The sequence below is a fragment of the Ostrea edulis genome, chromosome 4 (assembly GCF_947568905.1).
Source record: "Ostrea edulis chromosome 4, xbOstEdul1.1, whole genome shotgun sequence".
NCBI lineage: Eukaryota > Metazoa > Mollusca > Bivalvia > Ostreida > Ostreidae > Ostrea > Ostrea edulis.
This window is the reverse complement of record NC_079167.1, coordinates 48,081,373-48,104,937: the sequence shown is the minus strand read 5'-3', so window position 1 is coordinate 48,104,937 and position 23,565 is coordinate 48,081,373. Positions and strand designations below refer to the sequence as shown.

At 34.4% G+C, this 23,565-nt stretch overlaps 1 protein-coding gene across 1 annotated transcript in view; it reads left to right on the top strand.

Moving 5' to 3' along the window:
• LOC125670997 (E3 ubiquitin-protein ligase MIB1-like) overlaps window positions 1–23,565 on the top strand; it is a 140,518-nt gene that overhangs the window by 34,132 nt on the left and 82,821 nt on the right. The window contains exons 8-9 of the mRNA XM_048906473.2: window positions 10,940–11,087; window positions 14,668–14,801. Of these exons, the coding sequence (XP_048762430.1) occupies window positions 10,940–11,087; window positions 14,668–14,801 (282 nt within the window). The remainder of the gene's footprint in view (window positions 1–10,939; window positions 11,088–14,667; window positions 14,802–23,565) is intronic.

Genomic DNA, 23,565 nt, shown 5'->3' with positions numbered 1-23,565 from the left:
CAGAAGTTTTGTGTTATTTTGAAGACAAATGCTTACAAATTCATAAATCTTACTATTTTGAGTTAAGCTGAGCAGAAAACTCAATCACATTTTGTCTAGTGTCCATCAATCCATAAACATTTAACATTTTCTACTTCTTCAGAACCACAGGGCCAATTTCAACCAAACTTGCCATAAAGCATGCTTTGGTAGAGGGGATTTAAAATTGTTCAAATGAAGGGTCAAACCCTTTTCAAAGGGGAGATAATTAAAAAATAAAATGTGGTGGCATAGTTTAAAAAATCTTCTGAAGAAGAACCACTGGATCAGAAAAGGCAAAATTTATGTAGAAGCTTCCTTAATGAATGGGAATTAAAATTGTTGAAATCATGGCTTGCTGGAGAAGGGTAGTTTTACATGGGGATGTATAGGAAATATCTTCAAGTAATTGTATAGATTCAAGTTTGTTCAAATCATAGCCCCAGGGGTAGGGTTGGGCCACAATAGGGGAATAAAATTTTATATGGGATTATATAGGGTGGGGGAATCTTTAAAAAAAATTCTCAGGAGCAACAGTGCTGTGACTAATCATATCAATATTCAAGCATCATCAGGTATTTCAGATTCTGTTTTATTCTATGCATGACCATGGAGGGTAAGGTGGGGCCACAATGGGAAACAAAAACTTTTCTTGGCAATATATGAGGAAATTTTTAAAAATCCTTTTCTCTTGACCAGCAGCTCTATGATTAGTCATATTGATATACAAGGATCTTTATGTAGTATAGATTCAAATGGTTTTTTTTTTAAAATCATGACCCTTGGGGATAGCGTGAAACCACAATAAGGGGAACAAAGTTTTATATGGGAATATAGGGAAGATCTTAACCTGTCTTTTCTAGAGAATCAGTGCCATGATTAGTCATTCTAGTATGCAAGTATCCACAGGTAGTACAGATTCATGTTAGTTCAAATCATGGCCCAGGAGTGTAGGGCCTTAGTAGGGGATCAAAGTTTTACATATGAGATAAAAATCTTCTCTAGATCAGCAGGGCTATGATTAGTCATATTAAAAATGCAAGCATGATAATTCTGGTTTATTCAATTCATGGCTGTGGATGTTAGGGTGGGAGCACAATAGGGGATAAAAATTTTACATGGCAATATATTGGAAAATACTAATTTGTAAATAAAGACAAATTTCCCAAACATTAAAATTCAACACATTATTCTAAAAAAAGTCTAAACTTTTGGTGTGCTTATTGAATATTTTGAATTTTGAGACAATTAAAAGTTAATTTGCCGGTTCCTTTATTCACTAGAAAAGTTCTTATTTTGATCATCGTGATATATATTGAAGACATTTAAAATTCTCACAGGATTGTCAGTTCAAGATTTATTCATTTTATTTTATTTTTGGGAGTTGATTTTATCAACTCCTCTATGCAGTCACTCGGCTCAAAGTGGTGTGGACCTTAGCACTTCTTTACAAACAGATGTAATGTTAAGCGCTAGCAGCAAATAGTTCGTAAACCGTTTACGTATTACACGTTTAAATGCATAATTTCTGTAAAATTGACTTTTCTACCGTCGGCCAGTTCAGTATGTAAATTGTAAAACGACCAAACTATCACTAGAAATACAATCTAATGTCAACCGATATTTTACACTATTAAAAAATTCCTACACGCAGTCAGAATATCACCGATCATGATATACAGTACAGGTCAAAAATACGGGTCTGAAGTGACATATTTTATCATTAATGATATCCTCGTCTTAGACGGAGCACACACTAAGTGAGGACTGTTAGCTTCAGCATCTTTTCTCCATATATACACACGATTATCTGTCCCGGTCACAATCTGACTTTCATAAAAAAAATATGTATTTTTTACACTCCTGGTCACTTTTCCAATATTTCTGCTCTTGACACCATGTAACCTGCTTTTTTCTGTTAACACATCGCACCACCATCGCTTTCTTGCACGCTTCTTATTGTACCCTTCTTCATGTAACTTTCTAAACACTGTCTTTTCACTAAATTGTCTTCCCCTTCCTTCGTTTAATTTGCGTGTTATATCAGGTAAACTGTCTCTTCTGTTGGCCTTAGCAAGATGACTTAACTTCGACTTATCCCGTGTTGTAAACGAAAGTCGATGGCCTGATCTCGGCATGTTTTCAATGGTACCGTGTCTGTGAAATTTATCCAAAATACTCACAATTGTTGACCTAGGTATACCAAACATCCTTGCCAATTCTGCTTTATTTGGTATATGATTCGCAGATTTCATAATCATTTCTTTCACCTCCGTGCTCAACTCTTTCGATTTCCGACCCATGTTTTCTAGCAGTGATTTTCAGTGTTTACGAACTTGCAGATGACAGAATGACGTCACCAATTCATGACACAATTTCTCTAGTTTGTTGGTGGAAAGTTTCATTTATTTTTCCAAATTCTAAATTTAGCACAAGTTAAAAATAGCCGAGGATTGTATCACAATTTGACGCAACGCCAAGGAAAATGCTGAATACTTTTTGTCCATTGACTGTATGTAGACATAAACAATTGCGTGTTGATTGTTATAAAGACACAACATACATAATATATACGTGAGTTTATGACTTTTGAGTGTACTTCTCTATTGTTCTATATGGAATAATTCTCAATCCCAGAAGCATCTGGTGCAAATCTACATAAAATTTACATAAAATCAACTCCCATCTACTTCGATTATTATTGCAATTGGTTGTCGTCCGTCGTTGTGTGTTAACAATTGAACATTTTCAACTTCTTGATAACTGATATTCCATTTCCTTTCAAATTTAGTATGCAGCATCTTTGGGACAAGGGAACATGTTTGAGAAAAACCAAATGTATAGTAATGTACAGCAGGGAGGCCTCTACCAATAATGTAAATTTCATGATCCCCGGGGTAGGAGTTCTGACCCCAGGGCGTTGCCAAACTTAGTATATAGTGTTTATTTGTAAAACACTTAGATAACATCTTCTTTAGTGCTATTGATACTAAATTGAAACTAAATGGATATTTAGAAAGAGCAGGTAATCCTTTACCAAAATTGTAAAGGCTGGGGGCAAAATGGTCAGTTATTAAATGTGTAAACAATAGACATTTTTAACTTCTTCTTGATGACTATCATTCCAATTCTTTTCAAATTTGGTATGAAGCATCTTTGGGACAAAGGGGAGATAGATTGTAAATTTCAGGACTACTGCACACCTGGGGCCTCAGGGGTGGGGCAAAAACTGCAAAAAATTGACCAATTCTCAAAAATCTTCTCTACACCTACATATCTTTTAAAACTAAATACAAAGTGATATAGAGCAGGAAGGCCTCTGCCAAAATTATAACTTTCAGGATCCCTAGGGTAGAGGTTCTGACTCCAGGGTGAGGCCAAACTTGGTACATATAGTGATTATGTCTCCCCTCTTTCAGGGGAAATATTGTTTTTGTACTTTCCGTCTGTCCATCTGTCTGTCACAAAATCTTGTGAACGCTTCTCTTCCTATATTGCTTATTGGATAGACTTGAAACTCTGAACAATGCTTCATTGCCATATGTAGATGTGCATATTTTAGGGACAAGAGGATCCAATTATTTTTCTTCAAGTTATAGTGGATCTAAGAGGGATGGAGGATGTAAAATAGCTTGTGAACACTTCTCCTCCTATATGGCTTATCGGATAGACTTGAAACTCTGTACAATGCTTCATTGCCATTTGTAGATGTGCGTATTTTAGGGACAAGAGGATCCAATTATTTTCCTTAAAGTTATTGTGGATCTAAGAGGGGTGGAGAATGTAAAATAGTTTGTGAATATTTCTCCTATATGGCTTATTGGATAGATTTGAAACTTTGTACAATACTTCATTGCCATTTGTAGATGTGCATATTTTAGGGACAGGAGGATCCAATTATTTTTAGCCGAGTTGCAAAGAAGTTGAACTCGGCTATTGGTTTGGTGATGCAGGCGGGCGGTTGGGCGTCAACAATTGATTTCCGGATGATAACTCGAAAAGTTTACAATCTAATGAAATGAAACTTTGATATATTGTTGGGTACCAGGTAAGGAAGACCCCTATTGATTTTGGAGGAAAATGGTCAAAGGTCAAGGTCACAGTGACTGAAAATAGAATGAAAATTTCAGAAAAATTTGGTTGGTTTCCGGATGATAACTCAGAAAGTTTAAATCCGAATCATATGATACTTAAAGATATTGTTATGTACCAGGTAAGGAAGACCCCTATTGATTTTGGAGAAAATAGGTCAAAGGTCAAGGTCACAGTGACCGAAAATAGATTTAAAATTCCAAATAATTTTGGTTTCAGGAGGATAACTCGAAAATTTTTAATTTGAATCAAATGAAACTTGGATATATTGTTGGATACCAGCAAAGCAAGCCCCCTATTGATTTTGGAGAAAAAAGGTCAAAGGTCAAGGTCACAGTGATTGAAAATAGATTGAAAACTTCAGACAAATATGGTTTCTGGACAGTAACTTGAAAAGTTTAAAACTGAATCAAATGAAACTTAGTTATATTGTTGGATAGCAGTTTAGGAAGACCCCCTATTGATTTTGGAGAAAAAAGGTCAAAGTCACAGTCCTGAAAAAAGATTGAAAATTTTAGAAATATCTGGATCTGCATGATAACTCTAAGAGGTAATATACAACAATGAAGGATGCCCATTTCCAAACTCCTTTAAAAATGTATTCACAAGAATTTATTACATTATATCCAACAATTAGTTCTTCACAATTATAAATATGCCACATCATTCCTGACTTTACAATGTATCCCATGCAACTCGGCTCATGCATGCCTGGGTGCATATATTGATTTTTCTTGAAGTTATTGTGGATCTAAGAGGGGTGGAGGATGTTAAAATAGCTTGTGATCGTTTCTTCTGCTATATGGCTTATCCGATTAACTTGAAATTTTGTACAATACTTTAATGCCATTTGCAGATGTGCATATTACAGGGACAGGAGAATCCAATTGTTGTCCTTAAAGTTATAATAGATTTGTGGGTTGGAAAGTGTTCTCTGTGAACACTTCTCCTATGTTTCTTATCGGAGTTCATAATGTCTATGTTCCTGCTTATGCTTTCTCCTCCATACCATGCAGTACATTAAGGGGAGGAGGTTTCATTTGGAGCACTTCCAATATGGGGAGCTGGGGAGACATTTGTTTTTCATAAAAAACAATCTCTAGTCTGTGATGATTTGAACATGTGTATAAATGTACAAAGGGATTAGTTAAAAGTTCTAGCAACTTAGAAAACCTCTCCCGATATATATCGTGTATATGTGCAAAACATATAAATGATATCTGCTTTAGTGCTATTGATACTAAATTGAAACTATATGGATATGTAGTCCTTTACCAAAATTGTAAATTTCATGATCCTAGGGGTTAAAGGTTTGGTTTCATGATTTGAAGGACTACTTTAAGTTTGCTGATACCATATAAAATCCAAATGCATATTTAGGAATTGCAGAAAAGGATGTAGAAAAAATGATGAATTTCGCAACCCCCGGGTTTTGACTCTAGGATGGGTCCAGAGTAGTCATATCGTTTAATGTTAATACATATATTATGTAAAGCGTGCTCCGTAACCAGTCGATGAAAGGAATAGATATTCAAGGATATGATAGGCCAATGTATCTAGATGTGCAGAAATGTTTTTGTTTTTAGATTGAAGGGGGTTAGGGTACATTTTGGGGGGATCTAATGGGGTTGGGGTTTAACATAGAAGTCTATGGGGAAAAAATTAATTTCCAAAATTCAACAGATAGAACTTAACAAATATGATAAATGGAGTCTTGGGGTCTTCAGAAATGAATAGAGAATGACAGGGCCTACAAATTAATATCAAGGTCAAGTGACTCCAGTGACCTTGACCTCTGACCATTAACATATAAACTGGTATAACTTTAAAACTGGGACTAATGGCGACATGGAATCTTGAGAAATGGCAAGAGGATGACAGGACATACAAACTAGTATCAAGGTCAAGTGACTGCAGTGACCTTCATCTTTGACCTTAGAACGTAAAACTGGTATTACTTCAGAACCAGGTCTGATAGAGACATGGGGTCTTAAGAAATGATGAAAGGATTATGGGATCTACAAATTGGTATCAAGGTCAAGTGACTCCAGTGACCTTGACCTCTGACCCTAAACATAAGTCTGGTATTACCGGTGAATGATGAAAAAGGTACTTTGTTTGCAAATGAATCCAAATTTCACTGTGATTTGATGCATGATATGAATATCTAAGAAAACATGCCTAAATTACTCAGGTAGACACTCTAATTTAAAAAAAAATATTCATGAAAATCAAAAACATTATTTGCTAATATTTTTTAAATCCACGGATAAAATCTTCTAAAAACATGTCAATTTGAAAAAAGATATATATCAGAGAAATATATTTTAAAAAGAAATTGAAATGAAATGGTCAAAATTCAGAAATATTACGATTTTTCTAATTTGAACCAAGCCCGATCGGAATTATAAAAAGTAGTCATAGAGAACATGTAATCAGAAAACTACATTCCCTTGATGTAAAATGGTTTACAAATTAAACTACTTTATAAAGGAAACTAATTTCTTAGTGAACAGTACATACAATTAGCAACAATATGATTATTTTAGTAATTTCTATCAATTTTGATCGGGATCGGTACTTTTTTCTCCAGTTTGAATATTGTGATTATATCTAAAATTTTGTCATTTTGTTTCGATGTCTTTTTATAATATATTTCTTCAATATATATGTTTTCTAACTGACATGTGTTTTGGAGATTTTATCCATAGATTTAAAAGATATTAGCAAATAGCGTTTACAATTTTCATACATATTTTTTTTCTAATAAATCAGAACGTTTATATCTGAATCTTTTAGGCATGATTTATTAGATATTCATGAATATCATGCACCAAATCACAGCAAAATTTGGACTCAAGAATCTCATTTGCAAACAAAACACCATTTTTTATCATTCTGGGGAAAATCACAAAAAATTCAAATTGAGAGTTTGTATCACTCTTTCGATGGTGAAATCATGCTTTATAAGAAGTGTATTAATGAGCCATTAAATAAAATTTTAGTCTAATGAGCTACCTTAAAGTGACTGCAGATTCACGATTTCCCACCAAATTTTATTTTTCACTTTTAATGATCAAAATCTACTGTCTAATGTGTTTAAAAAGGTTTCTAAGAAAAAAAAGAAAAGTTATACATTATCACAGAAGCTCATTTTACACCAAGTATACCCCGACATTGGGGTGTAGGCTATGTTGTGACCGGGGTGTAGGCTACCAAAGTGGAAATATAGATGGTCAAGGTTCATTTTTGTATAATATTTCAATTCATGGATATATTTAGCGGGAAAGAATATGGTTATGGAAGAAAGCATTAATTCAGGAATATATGGAAACAAATATATCCACTTTTCACTTTCTAGTTTTATCAAACACCTCAACACAATTACGACAATTGGGGCAAGATTGGCATGATCAAATATCAGGGCAACACTTTCTCTTAACGTCACTTTAATATGACCAGGCAATGAAATTAAAGGGAAATACTTGCTAAATGCGAGTTAAAAATTGAAATTGCGAATGAAAAATCACAAGTGGTTGCAATTTTTTGCGAGTGAAACCCCCCCGATCTTTTTTCCTGATTTCCTCAGTGTTGGCTGTATTTTGAAGTTTACAATAATTTCATCTTGTGCATAGAAACGCTTTACAGAATGATTATAAACATATTGAAAATGTAAATGTCGATCGAATAAATACATGTATAACTATAAGGCCAAGGTCATCTCAATCAATGTCAAGCATACATCGGGCATCTCAAAGACGTCTGATTTAAATAACAATCATATTGATATCTTCCGTTTGCTCAACACATGAAGGTGTCTCGCTGTCTGTAATTAAACACTTTTCTTTTTCAACCAGATTTTCTTAATGAAATCTCCAAATGTTTTGAATGTATATTTTGAATTGATGTTAACAGTCTTCAAGATTTCAAACCATGTGATGTTGTAAATAGGTGGTAGATAATGGGGGCAATATATCAAGGAAGCACTGTATATTAGACCAGTCGTTATAAAAATAAACCTCAAACAAATTGCAACAAAAACAAATTTTGTTATAATCAATTAATTGTATATATTTTGACAACATATCAAAAATCGACCGAGCACTTAATTTAGAAATTAATTAAGAAGATTCCGCATTTTACATGTAACAATAATGGCATACGCGGGGTATCCTACCTGGAAATTTGACGTCAACACGAAGCAGACGATGCAATGTTTTTAACATTTTTTATGTGTTTTGATGATTTGTTGAATAAGTAATGAATTTTAGAGTCCAGATGCATGATGGAATTTATTCTATTTCCTAGTTAGGATATATGATTTGATATTTGTGCATTTTAAAGTCGGGATGTTCTATCAATTTTAAAGTGTTGGTCTGGTGTGTTATTTTTCAATATACAAGCATATTGAATATGTACATTTAATTCATATACTTACTACAACGAAAATAAGACAAAAACACTGCCAAAATATACACATTAAGAGAACAAATATATGAGAGATATATATCAATTGTTCGAAGGAATTCTATCACGTAAAATAAAAGTATGGAACGCTGTTATGGTAAAAATTGCATAATAGTATTTTCAATACTTCTAAAAGTGTAGTAAGGCCGCGAGATATATTATAATTATATTTGTGTGTGTTTGTGTGTGTGTGTGTGTAATAATGAGACATCACCAGTTGTAGGTGATCATGAAATACCACTTGTAATGATTCTTTCATGTGCCAACGTCTGTCGCGACACAGGATCTCCGTTTTTAGGGTCATATCCAAAAGACCAGTGATTTTGACTTCGAAATGTTGAGCATTTGGTGAATGTGTAATCGCATCTTAGGTTTGATGCGGCCATGGCACGAGCGACCTTGAACTTAGCTTCTAATTTTACATACATGAGAATTATTTCCAGCTGATTTAGTAAAATCAATTGTTTTCCAAGCATTAGGTATTTGTCCCTCACATGTGAATTGCATCGACTTTTTAATTTTCAGGTAGTGATATAACACTTGATTTTGCTATACATATCTTGGTGATAGTTAAGATATTGTGCAATTAAGAGAAAAAGGGAGCTTAAGTGTGAACAGGACGAGTGTCGTCAGAAATGACTCCATCGTAACTTGTATATTGCATCGAAAGCTGGTGGTCGTGGATTGGGAAGGATGGTCTTGAAAATTTGTTTTTACAAAGACATAGGAATTTCAACTTTCGAAAAACTGTTTTTAATTTGTGTAGCTCCTGTTTTGAACTATTGTAGTGAAGTATGGGGTCTCCGAAACTACCATTGAGATGGTTCAGAATCGCGCACTTCGTCATTATCAGATTCATTCCTTTACCTGCACTATGTACATGGCGAATTCGGATGGAAGATTCCTTACCACTGACACTGTATAAACTATACGATACTGGAATTGTCTACTATCAATGGACAACATTACTAAACATGTGTAAATCAATATAATAAGTCTTAACTGGACATCACACAAATGAAGTCATTTTTTTAATTTTAAATTCTACAGAAAATATATACATGTAATAGGATACTATTGTGTGACACTGGTGATTTGAGAACAAGTTGCTTCATAATTGTAAGAATGATCAAGGTCACAATGTCAAAATGTTTGGTACCATCTAAAGGTTTTGTCACAAAGAATACAAATATGAAAATCTGTCATTTACCATTCAAATGTTATGGCGAAAGTTAAACATTTTGCGGACTGACAAACAAACAAACAGATCAAACATGATTACGGGATCATACACAGGGGCGGATCCAGGAATTGCGGTTAAGCGGGGAGGGCACAAGTTTATAAGGTAGGGGGTCTGGGGACGGCCTTGAGCTCCTGGATTTTACAGATTTTATAGGGCTTGAAATATGTCTCCTAAGTAGTTATTTTTACTATTTTCTGTCATTTATGATAAAGTGAAATTAATAAAATGACGCAAATTTTAAGGGTTTTTTTAAGTTCTCCCCATCAAAGTAATTAATAAAAATAAAAAAATTTGTCATTTATTTCTCCGAGAGTGGAAGAAATTATTGCTTCTTTTATCGTTTACAGTTTTCTAAACAAAAGACTACGATTTACCTTAATTTTAAAAATGGGGGGCGGGGGGGGGGGGGGGGGGGGGGGGGGCTGCTCCCCCTTAAATCCGCTACTGATACACTCTCATGATCTTAAAATCTCTAACTGTTGAATAATGTTTTTGAATTGATTATCACTTCTTTAACTGTCTCAAATAAATAGTATCTCATTTTGTACCAGAATCAATGTTTACGAGTTTCATATTAACTCTTCTCATTTTCATCGATTTTTCGTCCAAAATAAGGTATTGCGCCTCATAAAAAATATTCATTCATTTGAAATTTTGGTATGATTAAAGTAGTTTGTGAATGTTAACACCGTTCCCGATAATTATAGGAATCGTGTTTCATTTATTTCTCTCATGTGTTAAGATAAATGATAATTCCCAGTTGTCCATGATTTTTTTTATCAAAATGTACGTTTTTGTCCCAAAATACATGTTTCCCATTTGTTTTGTGTTCTTGATTTTTTATGTACGCTAGAGCATCCCTTGACTCACCGTTTGAAAACAAAAACCATTTTTGTTGCAATTAGTTTGAGGTTACGCTATATTTTTGGCTAGAATGACTGGACTATATTGTAAGATTAGAAATATGATTTCATATTTTCTTTCTTTGAGAGAGAGAGACAGACAGTCAGTGTCATTGAAATTTATATAGTAACTAATGTAATACATATGATGATTGTACAATATATTGATAGTTTTTTATGGGAACACTTGGTATTCAATAACTACTTTGGTTTGCAGACTCTTGGTAAGATTGGACGTGTACAACAAATTTATCATGACAGCGATCTAAAGGTGGAAGTATGTGGCACCTCATGGACTTACAATCCCTCTGCTGTCACTAAGGTGGCCTCATCTGATGGTGCTGCTATAGGAAACTCCTCTGGAGGTAAGGAGATACTCAGAGAGAACAAAAATAATAATAAAATCAAGATTAATATACATTCAAGTACATTTTAATTCAAAATCTTGATTATTTCTTTTGTATATATAAATATATCCGTATGCAGACTGGGGTACAAACTTTCTGCCCTGCAGACGTTCACACATTTTTAGTTCACATGAGCTGAAAGCTAACTTGAGCTTTTCTGATCACCAGTTATCTGTCGTCCGTATGTCCACCTGTCTGTCCGTCTGTCTGTAAACTTTTAACATTTTCAACTTCTTCTCCAGAACCATTGGACCAATTTCAACCAAACTTGGCAAAATGGATCCTTGGGTGAAGGGTTTTCAAGTTTGTTGAAGTGAAGGTCCATGTCCCTTCAAATAGGAGATAATCACAAAAATGTAAAAATAAGAGTGGGGTCATTTAAAAATCTTCTCAAGAACCACTGGGCCAGAAGAACTGTCAAAGTTTTACATGCAAATATATAGGGAAATCCATTACAAATCTTCTTCTCAAGAACCATTGGGCCAGTCGAGAGAAGTTTACATTTACATGAAAGCTTCCTATTATAATTCAGATTCAAGTTTGAAAAAATCATGGCCTCTGGGTACATGAAGTACTGTCCGAAATATCGACACCTTCCCCTAATTGTGAAATGTGGCAATCAAAGCAGAACTTTACGCGAGAACCAACTATACGAGTTTGACCTGGAAACATGGAATGATGTGCTTCATGACGTTTTGGTATTGGGTCATGAGAATTTTATACTAAATAAAATTCTGCTGGCTAAAAAACCCCCAACTTTTTACCTACCAACCAACCTTCCTCTGAAATTTAGGGTCGGGAGAGGGGAAACAAACATATTTTTAAATATGGCCTTATGGATACAAATATTGCCCTGATATTTAGTCAAAGGCTTCCTCTCAGAGGAATACATGTGCAGTTGGCATTTCAGCTGGATTGGTGCACTACAGTACCCGCAATGTTATTCTTGACATTCCTATCGTGTTCTATAGTGCGTGTATCCTATCGTATCTTGTGTGTATCCTATCATATCGTGTTTTGCGTTTATCAGGTTTTCCGTTTTCTATCGTGTTTTGCGTTTATCAGGTCTATCATGTATCGTGTTTTGCGTGTATTAGGTTTTCCGTTTATCGTGAAAATCGTTTGGAATTGTATATCAAATCTAATGAAAAGGTACGATACTTTTCGAATGCTTTATTCGTTTTGTTAAAGAAGCTATTTTTAGGAATTTGAGAAAAGACATGTATATTTGAAGGAGAACATAAAGCTGTCGATTTTAAGGCAGAAGAAGAGATATTTGTCTGTCCAGAGAGGGTGAAAATTTATTACAATTTCATTCTAAGTAATATGAAAAGTAGGCAGTGGTTTGCCGAGCAAACCGGGGACAGTAAATCTGAAAGCTCCTTCATGTACAGTTCATAAACATTTGCTTGTCTAGAAACAATTATTTGTAATTAACACTAACAGAGAAATAGGCAGTTCCGATTTGAAAGGAAAAATCAGTAAATTACGTTGTTTATTACATATGTTTTAATAAAGGCTCGTTTTCTTCCGATTTTTTTCCACCTGTGTTCTATTTATATACCCACCATTGAACTTGTGCGAGTCTGTGTATCACCCGTGTTTTGATTGCAGAATTCTCAGGGACACGACTCGGCTGTCATCGTTGTTTTTTCACTTGTACTTGTACATGTACCTATAGTCGTACAGGTAGATACTGGAAATTAATATCGGGTTTGATGATTATTTGTATTTTTTTTTTTTTTACATACATGTACTAAACACAATTTTTTTTAAGCGTTTCAAAATTGTGAATTTAAAAAAAGCCATGCTTTATTTATTATTTTTTTCATAGTTTATTTATTTTTGTTATTAAGATATCAATTCAAATAGATATGTTCCAATTACTTATGAATATCAATCATCACTCATTGTGTAGAAATATTCTAACGTATGAAGATTTGGTGTAATGCAGTGGATCTTTTTTTAAAATGGTCATGATGAAAATAATTGTAATTGTTGAATGACAGGTGAACATAGAGCTTGATGCAAAATAACCCCTCTCCTCGCTACTCACAAAATATTACTTGGTTTATTTCACATTCAAGATAATAGACACTAGAAGTAGAGAGTTACTGAAGCATGGTATCACTACATTATATTACATTTAATTAATTCACTGTATAATTTATATATTAAACATTTGGTGACAATTATAATTTTAGAATCATTGGCTGGAAAAATTCAAATAGATATCAAATAATGAATTAAATACCGTATACAGTTTAGTTTTATGATTTTACCTGTGATGGCGTAAAAAATTGAATTAAAAATATTTTTTAAAGTACGACCGTGTATTAAAGAAATTATACGTTTTAGGTGTATAATGAATATTGAAATCCTTCAGTATTATTACCAACATAATACCAACATAATGTAATTATGTTGTCGGTATCAAAATTTCGTTTTGTCTAAATTGATTCTAAATTTACAACATTTCTATCAGGTTTTCCGTTTATCGTGAAGATCGTTTATCGTGTTTTGTGTTTATCAGGTCTATTGTGAAGATCGTTTATCAGGTTTTGCGTTTATCAGGTTTATCGTGTATCCTATCATATCGTGCGTGTATCCTATCGTATCGTGCGTGTATCCTATCCTATCGTGCGTGTATCGTGTTCTATCGTTTATCATGTCAAGAATAACGTTGCCGGTACTGTATGACCTACTTTAGGGGTAGAAATAGGTAAACAGTTATCCAGATTTTTTTGGTATGATCAGAGGTATTGCTCTGAAATTTAGTCACAACCTCCCTCTCAGAGAAATACATGAGTTCACATTTCAATCATTTCAACTTAATTGGTGTACCATGACCTACTTTAGGGCTAAAAGTAGATCAAATGATTTCCTTCAACTTATTATCATCATAGATAGATATTGCACCGACATTTTGTCACAACTTCCCTCTCAGTGAAAATTTAATACATAATCAGTTCCCTGTCAGATGGATTGGTGCACCATGACTCACTTTAAGGCTTTTCTATTCAGAATGTGTGTTGTATCAATTCAGAGTGCACAATATGCTTCCAGGTTGAATTTCAGTCTGATGGGCATATATTGTACTGTTTGTTGAATTTCACTGTCCGATGGGCATACTGTATAGCAGGAAATTAACTCGCAGAGTTAATTTTCTCTATATTTGCTGAAACAAAATTTTGGTGAATTTAACATTCAGTGAATTAATCTTTCATATTGATATGAAATCGGGTTCAGGATATTAAGATTTGTTTTTTCCGCGAATTAAACCGACCGCAATTTGTTGTTAAATGACAAAATCGCGATTTTTTCCAACCACGATATTAACTTGCTATACAGTATATTGTACGGTTTGTTGAATTTCACTGTCAGATGGGCATATATTGTACCGTTTGCAGTACTCTTGTTCTGGTCTTCACTCGGCTATACAATATTTCAAATATGCCCCAATATGGATGAGAGGGGGGGGGGGGGAGTATTAGTGCCGTTTGAATGGATCTAGGATCTGATTTGTTTAATTTTTCAGAGAGACTTAGTGCTTTATTGAAAAAGCTCTTTGAAACACATGTAACTGGAGATGCCAATGAAGAACTTGTCAAAGCAGCTGCCAACGGGGACTATGTCAAAGTAGAAGACTTACTCAGCAGACCTGATAATGATGTGAGTCTAATTGTTCTTTCATGATTTCAGATGGTAGGAGGTAGAAAAGACATAGATGTTGTGCATTGCTTGCAAAACAGAACAGGCATACACAGATTACATTCCTCTGTCAAGATATGACTATTCTAAAGAATCTTCTATAGAGATTTTGTTATGGGTCAGAATAAACCCTGAACTCAGCAGAAATCAATCACAAAATCAATTAGAAGATTTAACACAATATTTTTACAATTATTGAAAGAAAAATATATCAATATAAAAGAAAATGAAAAATTACTAACTTACTATAAGTATAAAAAATTAGTGTCTGATACTGGTTTAATGCTGAGCTGAATTCCAATACGAGAATGTAAACTGTCACAAATTGACTGTTTAATCCAAAATCCCCAGATCTTATTCAATGTTGAATGCTTAATATCACAAATTTGCTTAAAATATCACAAATTTTACCATGTATTTATACTAAAATGAAGTTTCCTGAGTTTTCGTTTCTAGACGGTACAGTGTAACAGCAAAACAATAATTAATCTTGATATTGAACTGACAGATACCATTCCACCTAAAATCCAGTACAAATGTATTACACAACACCTTAAAAAAAGGGTTGATGACAATGAGAAGAACTTAATTCACCACAATTTAGATACTGTAATGATAAACTCCCTTCTTTTGAGTCTTTGATTCTAGATCTTGTTAGGCATTTCATGCAAGAAAGTGAGGGGGTTGTGATTTTTGAAAACAAGAATTAGATGCACAAACATCAAAATGTTGTAAAGCTAACAACAAAGCAAGACACTCTATGGTGATTATAACAATCTTGTTTGCTTATACAACCTGTCATTGGGTCAAATGCTGACATGTTTCATACCAATTGTTAGGCCGTTCTTTTACACTGATTTTGACTACTGATTACACCAATTACCCGATCAAGAGATAGAGCTCACTGCGGGTGTCACCAGTCGACAGGGGATGCTTACTCTTCCTAGGCACCTGATCCCATCTTTGTTATATCCAGGGGGTGTGTTTGCCCAACTCTTAATTTTGTATTCCTTATAGGAGTTATGAGATTTAACAATGTACGTTATCTTCATTTTTTCTTTTTCAGTGGTAGAATAATTCTGTTGACACTTTGTAAGTTTCTTTGAAAAATAAGAAACAACTCTATCTACATTGTCACTATGTTCTTGAAACAAAGCAGCACCGATCATTAGCATTAACAGTAAGTTTACATTGCCTAGAAAAATCTTGAGCTGAAAGAACTGGACTACTCATAAGGACAGATGTACAGTCTGTAGTCTGGAGAGTCCAAGACAATACTGCAGTAAAACCAGTCAAAAAATACTCCCAAAACTTTATTGAGTAAAGATGAAATGGTAAGAAAACTGAAAAGTAACAAAGAACACACTATTACAATTCAATCATGTACAAAAAATGAGATTAACCATACATACACAAATCAATGCATGATTATGACAATAACTGGTGACCATACTTTTTAAATTCAGACAGCAATTCGCTTTAAAATTGTGTTAAAGCAAACAAACAATTGAAATATGATAATAGAAAATATAAGTGCATACACTTTATCTTTGATATTCATAAATTCATGTAAACAACTATGTATATACCATCGATACAAAACCCCGCAACATAAACATCATCCATACACACATGTATATGGCATAAAAATCCCTAAATTGTGTATGCATCAGGAAATATTCATATTGAAGGCTTGTTTAAATACTTCAAGAAATGCTAGTATGATAGCATTACAAAAAATCCAGATAATTTCACAATAACAGTTCTTTTCATATTTATCCCGAAATTTCTCTGATACACAACCTAGTATACATATGCAAAACTGAATAGGTAAACAAGTTTCCATAACTTTGCAATCTAAACAAAAACATCTAGATAAACACTTACACTGTGCAGGAACAGTTTCAAGTGAACAAGACACTAAAGATCTACATTTTACACAGGTAAACAGACACGCGAGTGCTCAGGAGCACATGCTGCATATAACGTTTGTAATACGTTCTCAAAACATCAGATCGGAAAGAACTAAAAAACAAAAATCCGGATAAATAATTCCGGTGACGGAACAACAAATTTAATTTTACAAGTGATTGTCACAGTCTTTTGTCCATTGAAAGTTAACGTTCTTGTGCAAGAGGTTGGTAAGTGGACCAACTGTTGAGGAAAAAAATTTCTGTAAAAACCAGTCATGCCCAAAAATCTCATTAACACTTTCTTGTTTGTAGGAATCAGGAACTTTGTGATAGCTTCCACTTTAGCCATGATAGGTTTATCGCAATTCACCTTTGAATTAGAACGCTTTACCCGATATAGTATTGCATTGTGTGACGACACAATTGAATGAGACAATTGAACAATTTGAATGACATGTTTGATGTAATACAACAAGAGTTTTCATTGGCCGATTACAGCCCGCCCACTTTCTCGAGCGGATTCAGTGTAGCTGGAGAACTGTACATAGCTCTCTGAAAAGATCCACCTCTTATAAAAACCTTCGATTTACGGGTCATTAAAAGCTGCGGACGGTTGAGGCCTGAAATCGGTGTATTCTTGTGTTACTGTCTCATAAACTCAATATAAAAAAAATCTTTACATATTTTCCTACTATATACTTGCCTCCAAACATACCTTCAAATATTCATTAAAGCCACACACCACCCGAAAACTCGCAGCTTCAAATGATTTCGTTTGTTGACGTAGCCATGTTAGGTAGCTGGTCAATTTGAACTCTTGTATCTATTCATAAAATCGGTTGTAAGTTATGTATTCGCTCTTCATTTATTATCAACACGAATAATTAATAGAAATTAAAACATTTTTGTACCAGTTTTTGTAAAGGTAAAATAAGCTCTTGATGAACGAAAATGCTACATGGGCTATTAGATGGAGATCGGCCGGCGCGGCCGCTCATGACTAATGAAAGCCGCACTGCCGTGAGTTTAGCTATTTGAATAATTATCATTTAATAGGACTGGGGTGGTATATTATTTAAACAATTTAGCTAAAATATTTGTGGGGTATTAGTACACATCTAGACGCTATTGTGCCAATATGGAAATGAACTGGGATTCGAATTGACTGGCTACCTAACATGGCTACGTCTACGAATGAAATCATCAAAAGCTGTGATCGAGTTTTTGGGTCGTATGGGGCTTTAATAAATATTTGAAGGTATGTTTGGACACAAGTATAGTAGGAAAATATGTTAGGAATTTTTTTATATTAAATTTATGAGACAACAACACACGAATACAACTTTTTCTCATTCTTCCTTTGAAGGTTTTTTCCATCTAGCATCTGGCCGTCATGTTTTCAAATGCTGACTACTCCCGTATAAGGGAATTCGGGCGGACTTATACATATGGACCAATGAGAGTTTCTGTTGCATTTGGCAATTGTATTACAAACAAATTCAATTGTGTCGTCACACAACGCAATACTATATCGGCCAAAGCGTTCTAATTCAAAGGTGAATTGCGATAACATAACCTTGACCTACTTTATGACCAAAATATTCCAATCTAATTAGAATTAGATCCTTTGATCTACTCATGCATATCGCTATACAAGGATCTAATGAAACTGCATATGGAGGTCAAATCTAGTGACTTTTTAATCATGCATATTCATTGATATGTTCATCCAATCGGAGTACTCTTGATATTTGTATTTGGTAAACAAAAAGTTCGGGAAAACAACAAATATGGCGACTGAATATTGGCACACGTTATAAATTTTGAAAGATTGCAAGATTCAATCTTTAAAAGAGGAACCGAAAGATGTGTTAATAGCTCTGCAGAAGAATGAAGACTGTATGACAGTTTTTCCTACCTTCCGCGTGCTATATGGTAAATCAATCACCTGGTAAATCACACCCTCTGTAAGTTTTAATTTCAATTTATATAACTTCTTGATTTGGGAGTTCCCTTCACTGTCGGTCTCTCTTACAACAAATGAAAATCCACACAAACAACAAATATTTGTCAAACTATACACTCTTTGAGGTGTCCTTGGCGTGTACATGTATTAGTAAGATTTCAGTGTTCCGAATGACCCAAGTTTACACCATCGATTTAATAGCCAATGCGCTGATTGGTTAGACTAAAAGGTCACTAGATTTGACCTCTGTATGCGGTTTTGTTAGATCCTTGTGTAGTGATATACATGAGAGGATCAAAGGATCAATTTTAATTAGATTGGAAATATTCTACAGTATCATGACAAAATACACTCTTTGCAAGGTTCGTTGTTAAGTTTGCTTTTTGCCAGAATTTTGAAGGACACACGCATGATTCAGAGATGTTTCTCCCATGTGTCACTGTAGATGATAGCATCATCAATGAAGGCTTTACATCCTTGGTGGTCATAAATAAGGGAGTGAATCATCCTCTGAAAGGTCTCTGGGGCATTTTTCATGCCAAAAGGCATCACTTTGTATTGAAACAGGCCATCGAGTATCACAAATGCAAAAATTTCTTTGTCTCTTTCAGTTAATGGTACTTGCCAGGTCAAATTTACTAACAAAATATTGCATTTCCAATTTAGTAAATACAGTCATCAATTTTGGGAATCAGATATGCATCTGTTTTTGTGACAGAATTCACTTTTCTGAAGTCAGTACACAATTGGTAGGTACCATCAAGTTTTGGTACTAAAATGCAAGGTGAGCTCCAATCACTTTTACTTGGCTCAATAATGTCATTGTCCAGCATGTACTGCACTTCTTTTCTGTAATTTTAATGGATTCAAATAATAAAGATGCTGCTTGATAGGCAAAGCATCACCCACTATAATGTCATGACAAGGCCATGAGACATTGAACTTGTTCTTTTTTTATGAATATTCAAATGTCAAAGTTTGGCATCAAGATTGACAAGAATTTCAAAGTTCTTTAAACAGATTGAAGTCTTTTCCAATAGTTTCTACACTAATGTAAGGTGTGAATGTCAGGGGTCCTCGGAGATGACTTTAAAAACGGATGTCCCATGTCACAGTAGGTGTGGCATGCTAAAGAACTCTTAATGCTCAATGGCCGTAAGCGCCGAGCATAAGCCTAAATTTGAAGCCCTTCACCGGTATTGGTGACGTCTCCATATAAGTGAAAAATTCTCGGGAGGGACATTAAACAAGATGCAATCAATCAATGTCATTTTCAGTTCTTGAAATGTCTTAACTTTGACTAAATTGGAAACTGATTTTAAAAGATATCTATCAAAATACACTTTTAACATGTTAATGTGACAAACTCATTTTTATACGCCCGCATAAAAATGCGGGCATATTATGCTATACCGCTGTCATCCTTCTGTCCGTCTGTCCCTTTTACTTTGTCCTCGCAACTCCTCCTAAACTCTTTGGGGGATTTTGATGAAACTTGGTACAAATAAAGATCACAATGTGTAGATGTGCATATTGCAAGGGGAATGCTGTCCAATGTCTTTTAAAGGAGTTATGGCTCTTGGACTTGGGTTTTTTTCTATTCAAAATACTTTGTCTTCACAACTCCTCCTAAACCCTTTGGGGGATTTTGATGAAACTTGGTACAAAGAAAGATCACAATGTGGAAATGTGCATATTATAAGGGGAATACTGCACCACTATTTTTGAAGGAGTTAGGGCCCTTGGATTTAGATTTATTTTATGTAAGTACCTTGTCTTCGCAATTCCTCCTAAACCCTTTGGGGGATTTTGATGAAACTTGGTACAGAGAAAGATCACAATGTGGAGCTGTGCATATTGCAAGGGGAATGCTGTCCAATGTTTTTTTAAAAGGAGTTGTGGCCCTTGGACCTAATTTTTTCTATTCAAAATACTTTGTCTTTGCAACTTCTCCTAAACCCTTTGGGGGATTTTAATGAATTTTTGTACAAAGAAAGCACACAATGTGGAGGTGTGCATACTGCAAGGGGAATCCTGTCCAATGTTTTTTAAAGGAGTTATGGCTCTTGGACTTTTTTTTTCTATTCAAAATACTTTGTCTTCGCAACTCCTCCTAAACCCTTTGGGGGATTTTGATGAAACTTGGTACAAAGAAAGATCACAATGTGGAAATGTGCATATTATAAGGGGAATACTGCACCACTATTTTTGAAGGAGTTAGGGCCCTTGGATTTAGATTTATTTTATGTAAGTACCTTGTCTTCGCAATTCCTCCTAAACCCTTTGGGGGATTTTGATGAAACTTGGTACAGAGAAAGATCACAATGTGGAGCTGTGCATATTGCAAGGGGAATGCTGTCCAATGTTTTTTTAAAAGGAGTTGTGGCCCTTGGACCTAATTTTTTCTATTCAAAATACTTTGTCTTTGCAACTTCTCCTAAACCCTTTGGGGGATTTTAATGAATTTTTGTACAAAGAAAGCACACAATGTGGAGGTGTGCATACTGCAAGGGGAATCCTGTCCAATGTTTTTTAAAGGAGTTATGGCTCTTGGACTTTTTTTTTCTATTCAAAATACTTTGTCTTCGCAACTCCTCCTAAACCCTTTGGGGGATTTTGATGAAACTTGGTACAAAGAAAGATCACAATGTGGAAATGTGCATATTATAAGGGGAATACTGCACCACTATTTTTGAAGGAGTTAGGGCCCTTGGATTTAGATTTATTTTATGTAAGTACCTTGTCTTCGCAATTCCTCCTAAACCCTTTGGGGGATTTTGATGAAACTTGGTACAGAGAAAGATCACAATGTGGAGCTGTGCATATTGCAAGGGGAATGCTGTCCAATGTTTTTTAAAAAGGAGTTGTGGCCCTTGGACCTAATTTTTTCTATTCAAAATACTTTGTCTTTGCAACTTCTCCTAAACCCTTTGGGGGATTTTAATGAATTTTTGTACAAAGAAAGCACACAATGTGGAGGTGTGCATACTGCAAGGGGAATCCTGTCCAATGTTTTTTAAAGGAGTTATGGCTCTTGGACTTTTTTTTTCTATTCAAAATACTTTGTCTTCGCAACTCCTCCTAAACCCTTTGGGGGATTTTGATGAAACTTGGTACAAAGAAAGATCACAATGTGGAGATGTGCATATTACAAGGGGAATGCTGCACCACTATTTTTGAAGGAGTTAGGGTCCTTGGACTGAGATTTATTTTATGCAAGTACCTTGTCTTCTCAACTCCTCTTAAAACCCTTTGGGGGATTTCAGTGAATCTCAGTACAAAGGGAGATCACAATGTGTAGATGTGGCCGCATTTAAACTTTTCACATTTTCATCTTCTTCAGAACCACTGTGTCAATTTCAACCAAACTTGGCACAAAGCATATTTTAAAAAGAAATTGAATTGAAATGGTCAAAATTCAGAATTATTACGATTTTTCTAATTTGAACTAAGCCCGATCGGAATTATAAAAAGTTAGTCATAGAGTACATTGTAATCAGAAAATCACATTCCCTTGATGTGAAATGGTTTGCAAATTAAACGAAATTTTAAAGGAATCTAATTTCTTGATTATCAGTGCATATCATATACAATTAGCAACAATATGATTATTTTAGTAATTTCTATCAATTTTGATCAGGATCGGTAATTTTTTCTCCAGTTTGAATATAGTGATTATATTTAAAATATGGTCATTTCGTTTCAAATTCTTTTTATAGTATATTTCTTCGATTTACACACGTATCTCTTTTCTAACTGACATGTTTTTGAAGATTTTATCTGTAGATTTAAAAAATATTAACAAATAATGTTTTCAATTTTCATAAATATTTTTTTCTAAAAAATGAGAACGTTATATATCTGAATCTTTTAGGCATGTTTTATTAGATATTCATATCATTCTTCAAATCACAGCGAAATTTGGACTCAAGAATCTCTTATTTGCAAACCAAACACCATTTTTATCATTCCGGGAAAAATCACAAAAAAATCATATGAAATGATTGAGAGCTTGTATCACTCTTTCGATGGTGAAATCATACTTCATAAGAGGTGTTTTAGCGAGCCATTAAATAAAATTTTAGTGTAATGAGGTACCTTAAAAGTCCCATAAACACTCTAGAAGCACCTTTTAGAACAGTTCCAGGGCTGGAAACTAATTGTTTATGTCACCAGTCCAGCCGGACTAATAGGGTATAATTTCAACCAGTCCACAGAAAATTTACCAGTCCACCAGAGTTTTCCTGAAATAATTGAACATTTTTTTAATGTTATTAAAATAAAATAATGGAATTTAACTTGTCAGATATGCCTCAGACAATATTGTAACACTAATTAAATGTGAGATTTATATTTACTAATCGGGTTCGTTTGATATCTACAGAGGAATGCCAAATGAGTGTTTAAGATTCCATAAGCATGTTTTCCAAAATGACGTTTTAGAAAATTGACCAGTCCCATCGGACTGACTAAAACAAATGTCAATCAGTCCGCCAGACTTTTAATCAGTCATGTAATGACGGGCATATGTTAATTTCGAACCCTGAGTTCAAAAATGATAGTTCAAGATTATACAATGGGACAGTTCTAGAACTGTGTTCTAGTCATACCAGAACAGTTCTAGAACATCTTTTCACAGGGGCATTATTGTTTGCCGTTTAGTTGATTATTGGGGTGGGTGGGTGGGATGGGGGGATGGTGTTGGCATGTCTTCGAATGAAACAAGTTCAGAAATATGAAATTTATTCAATTTGAATATTTCTATATGACAGATATTTCAAGTTTTTTTCAAGGTCAGGTTGTCAGAGATAAGTTAGAAGAAGAATTTCTGCAACCCTCAGACTGC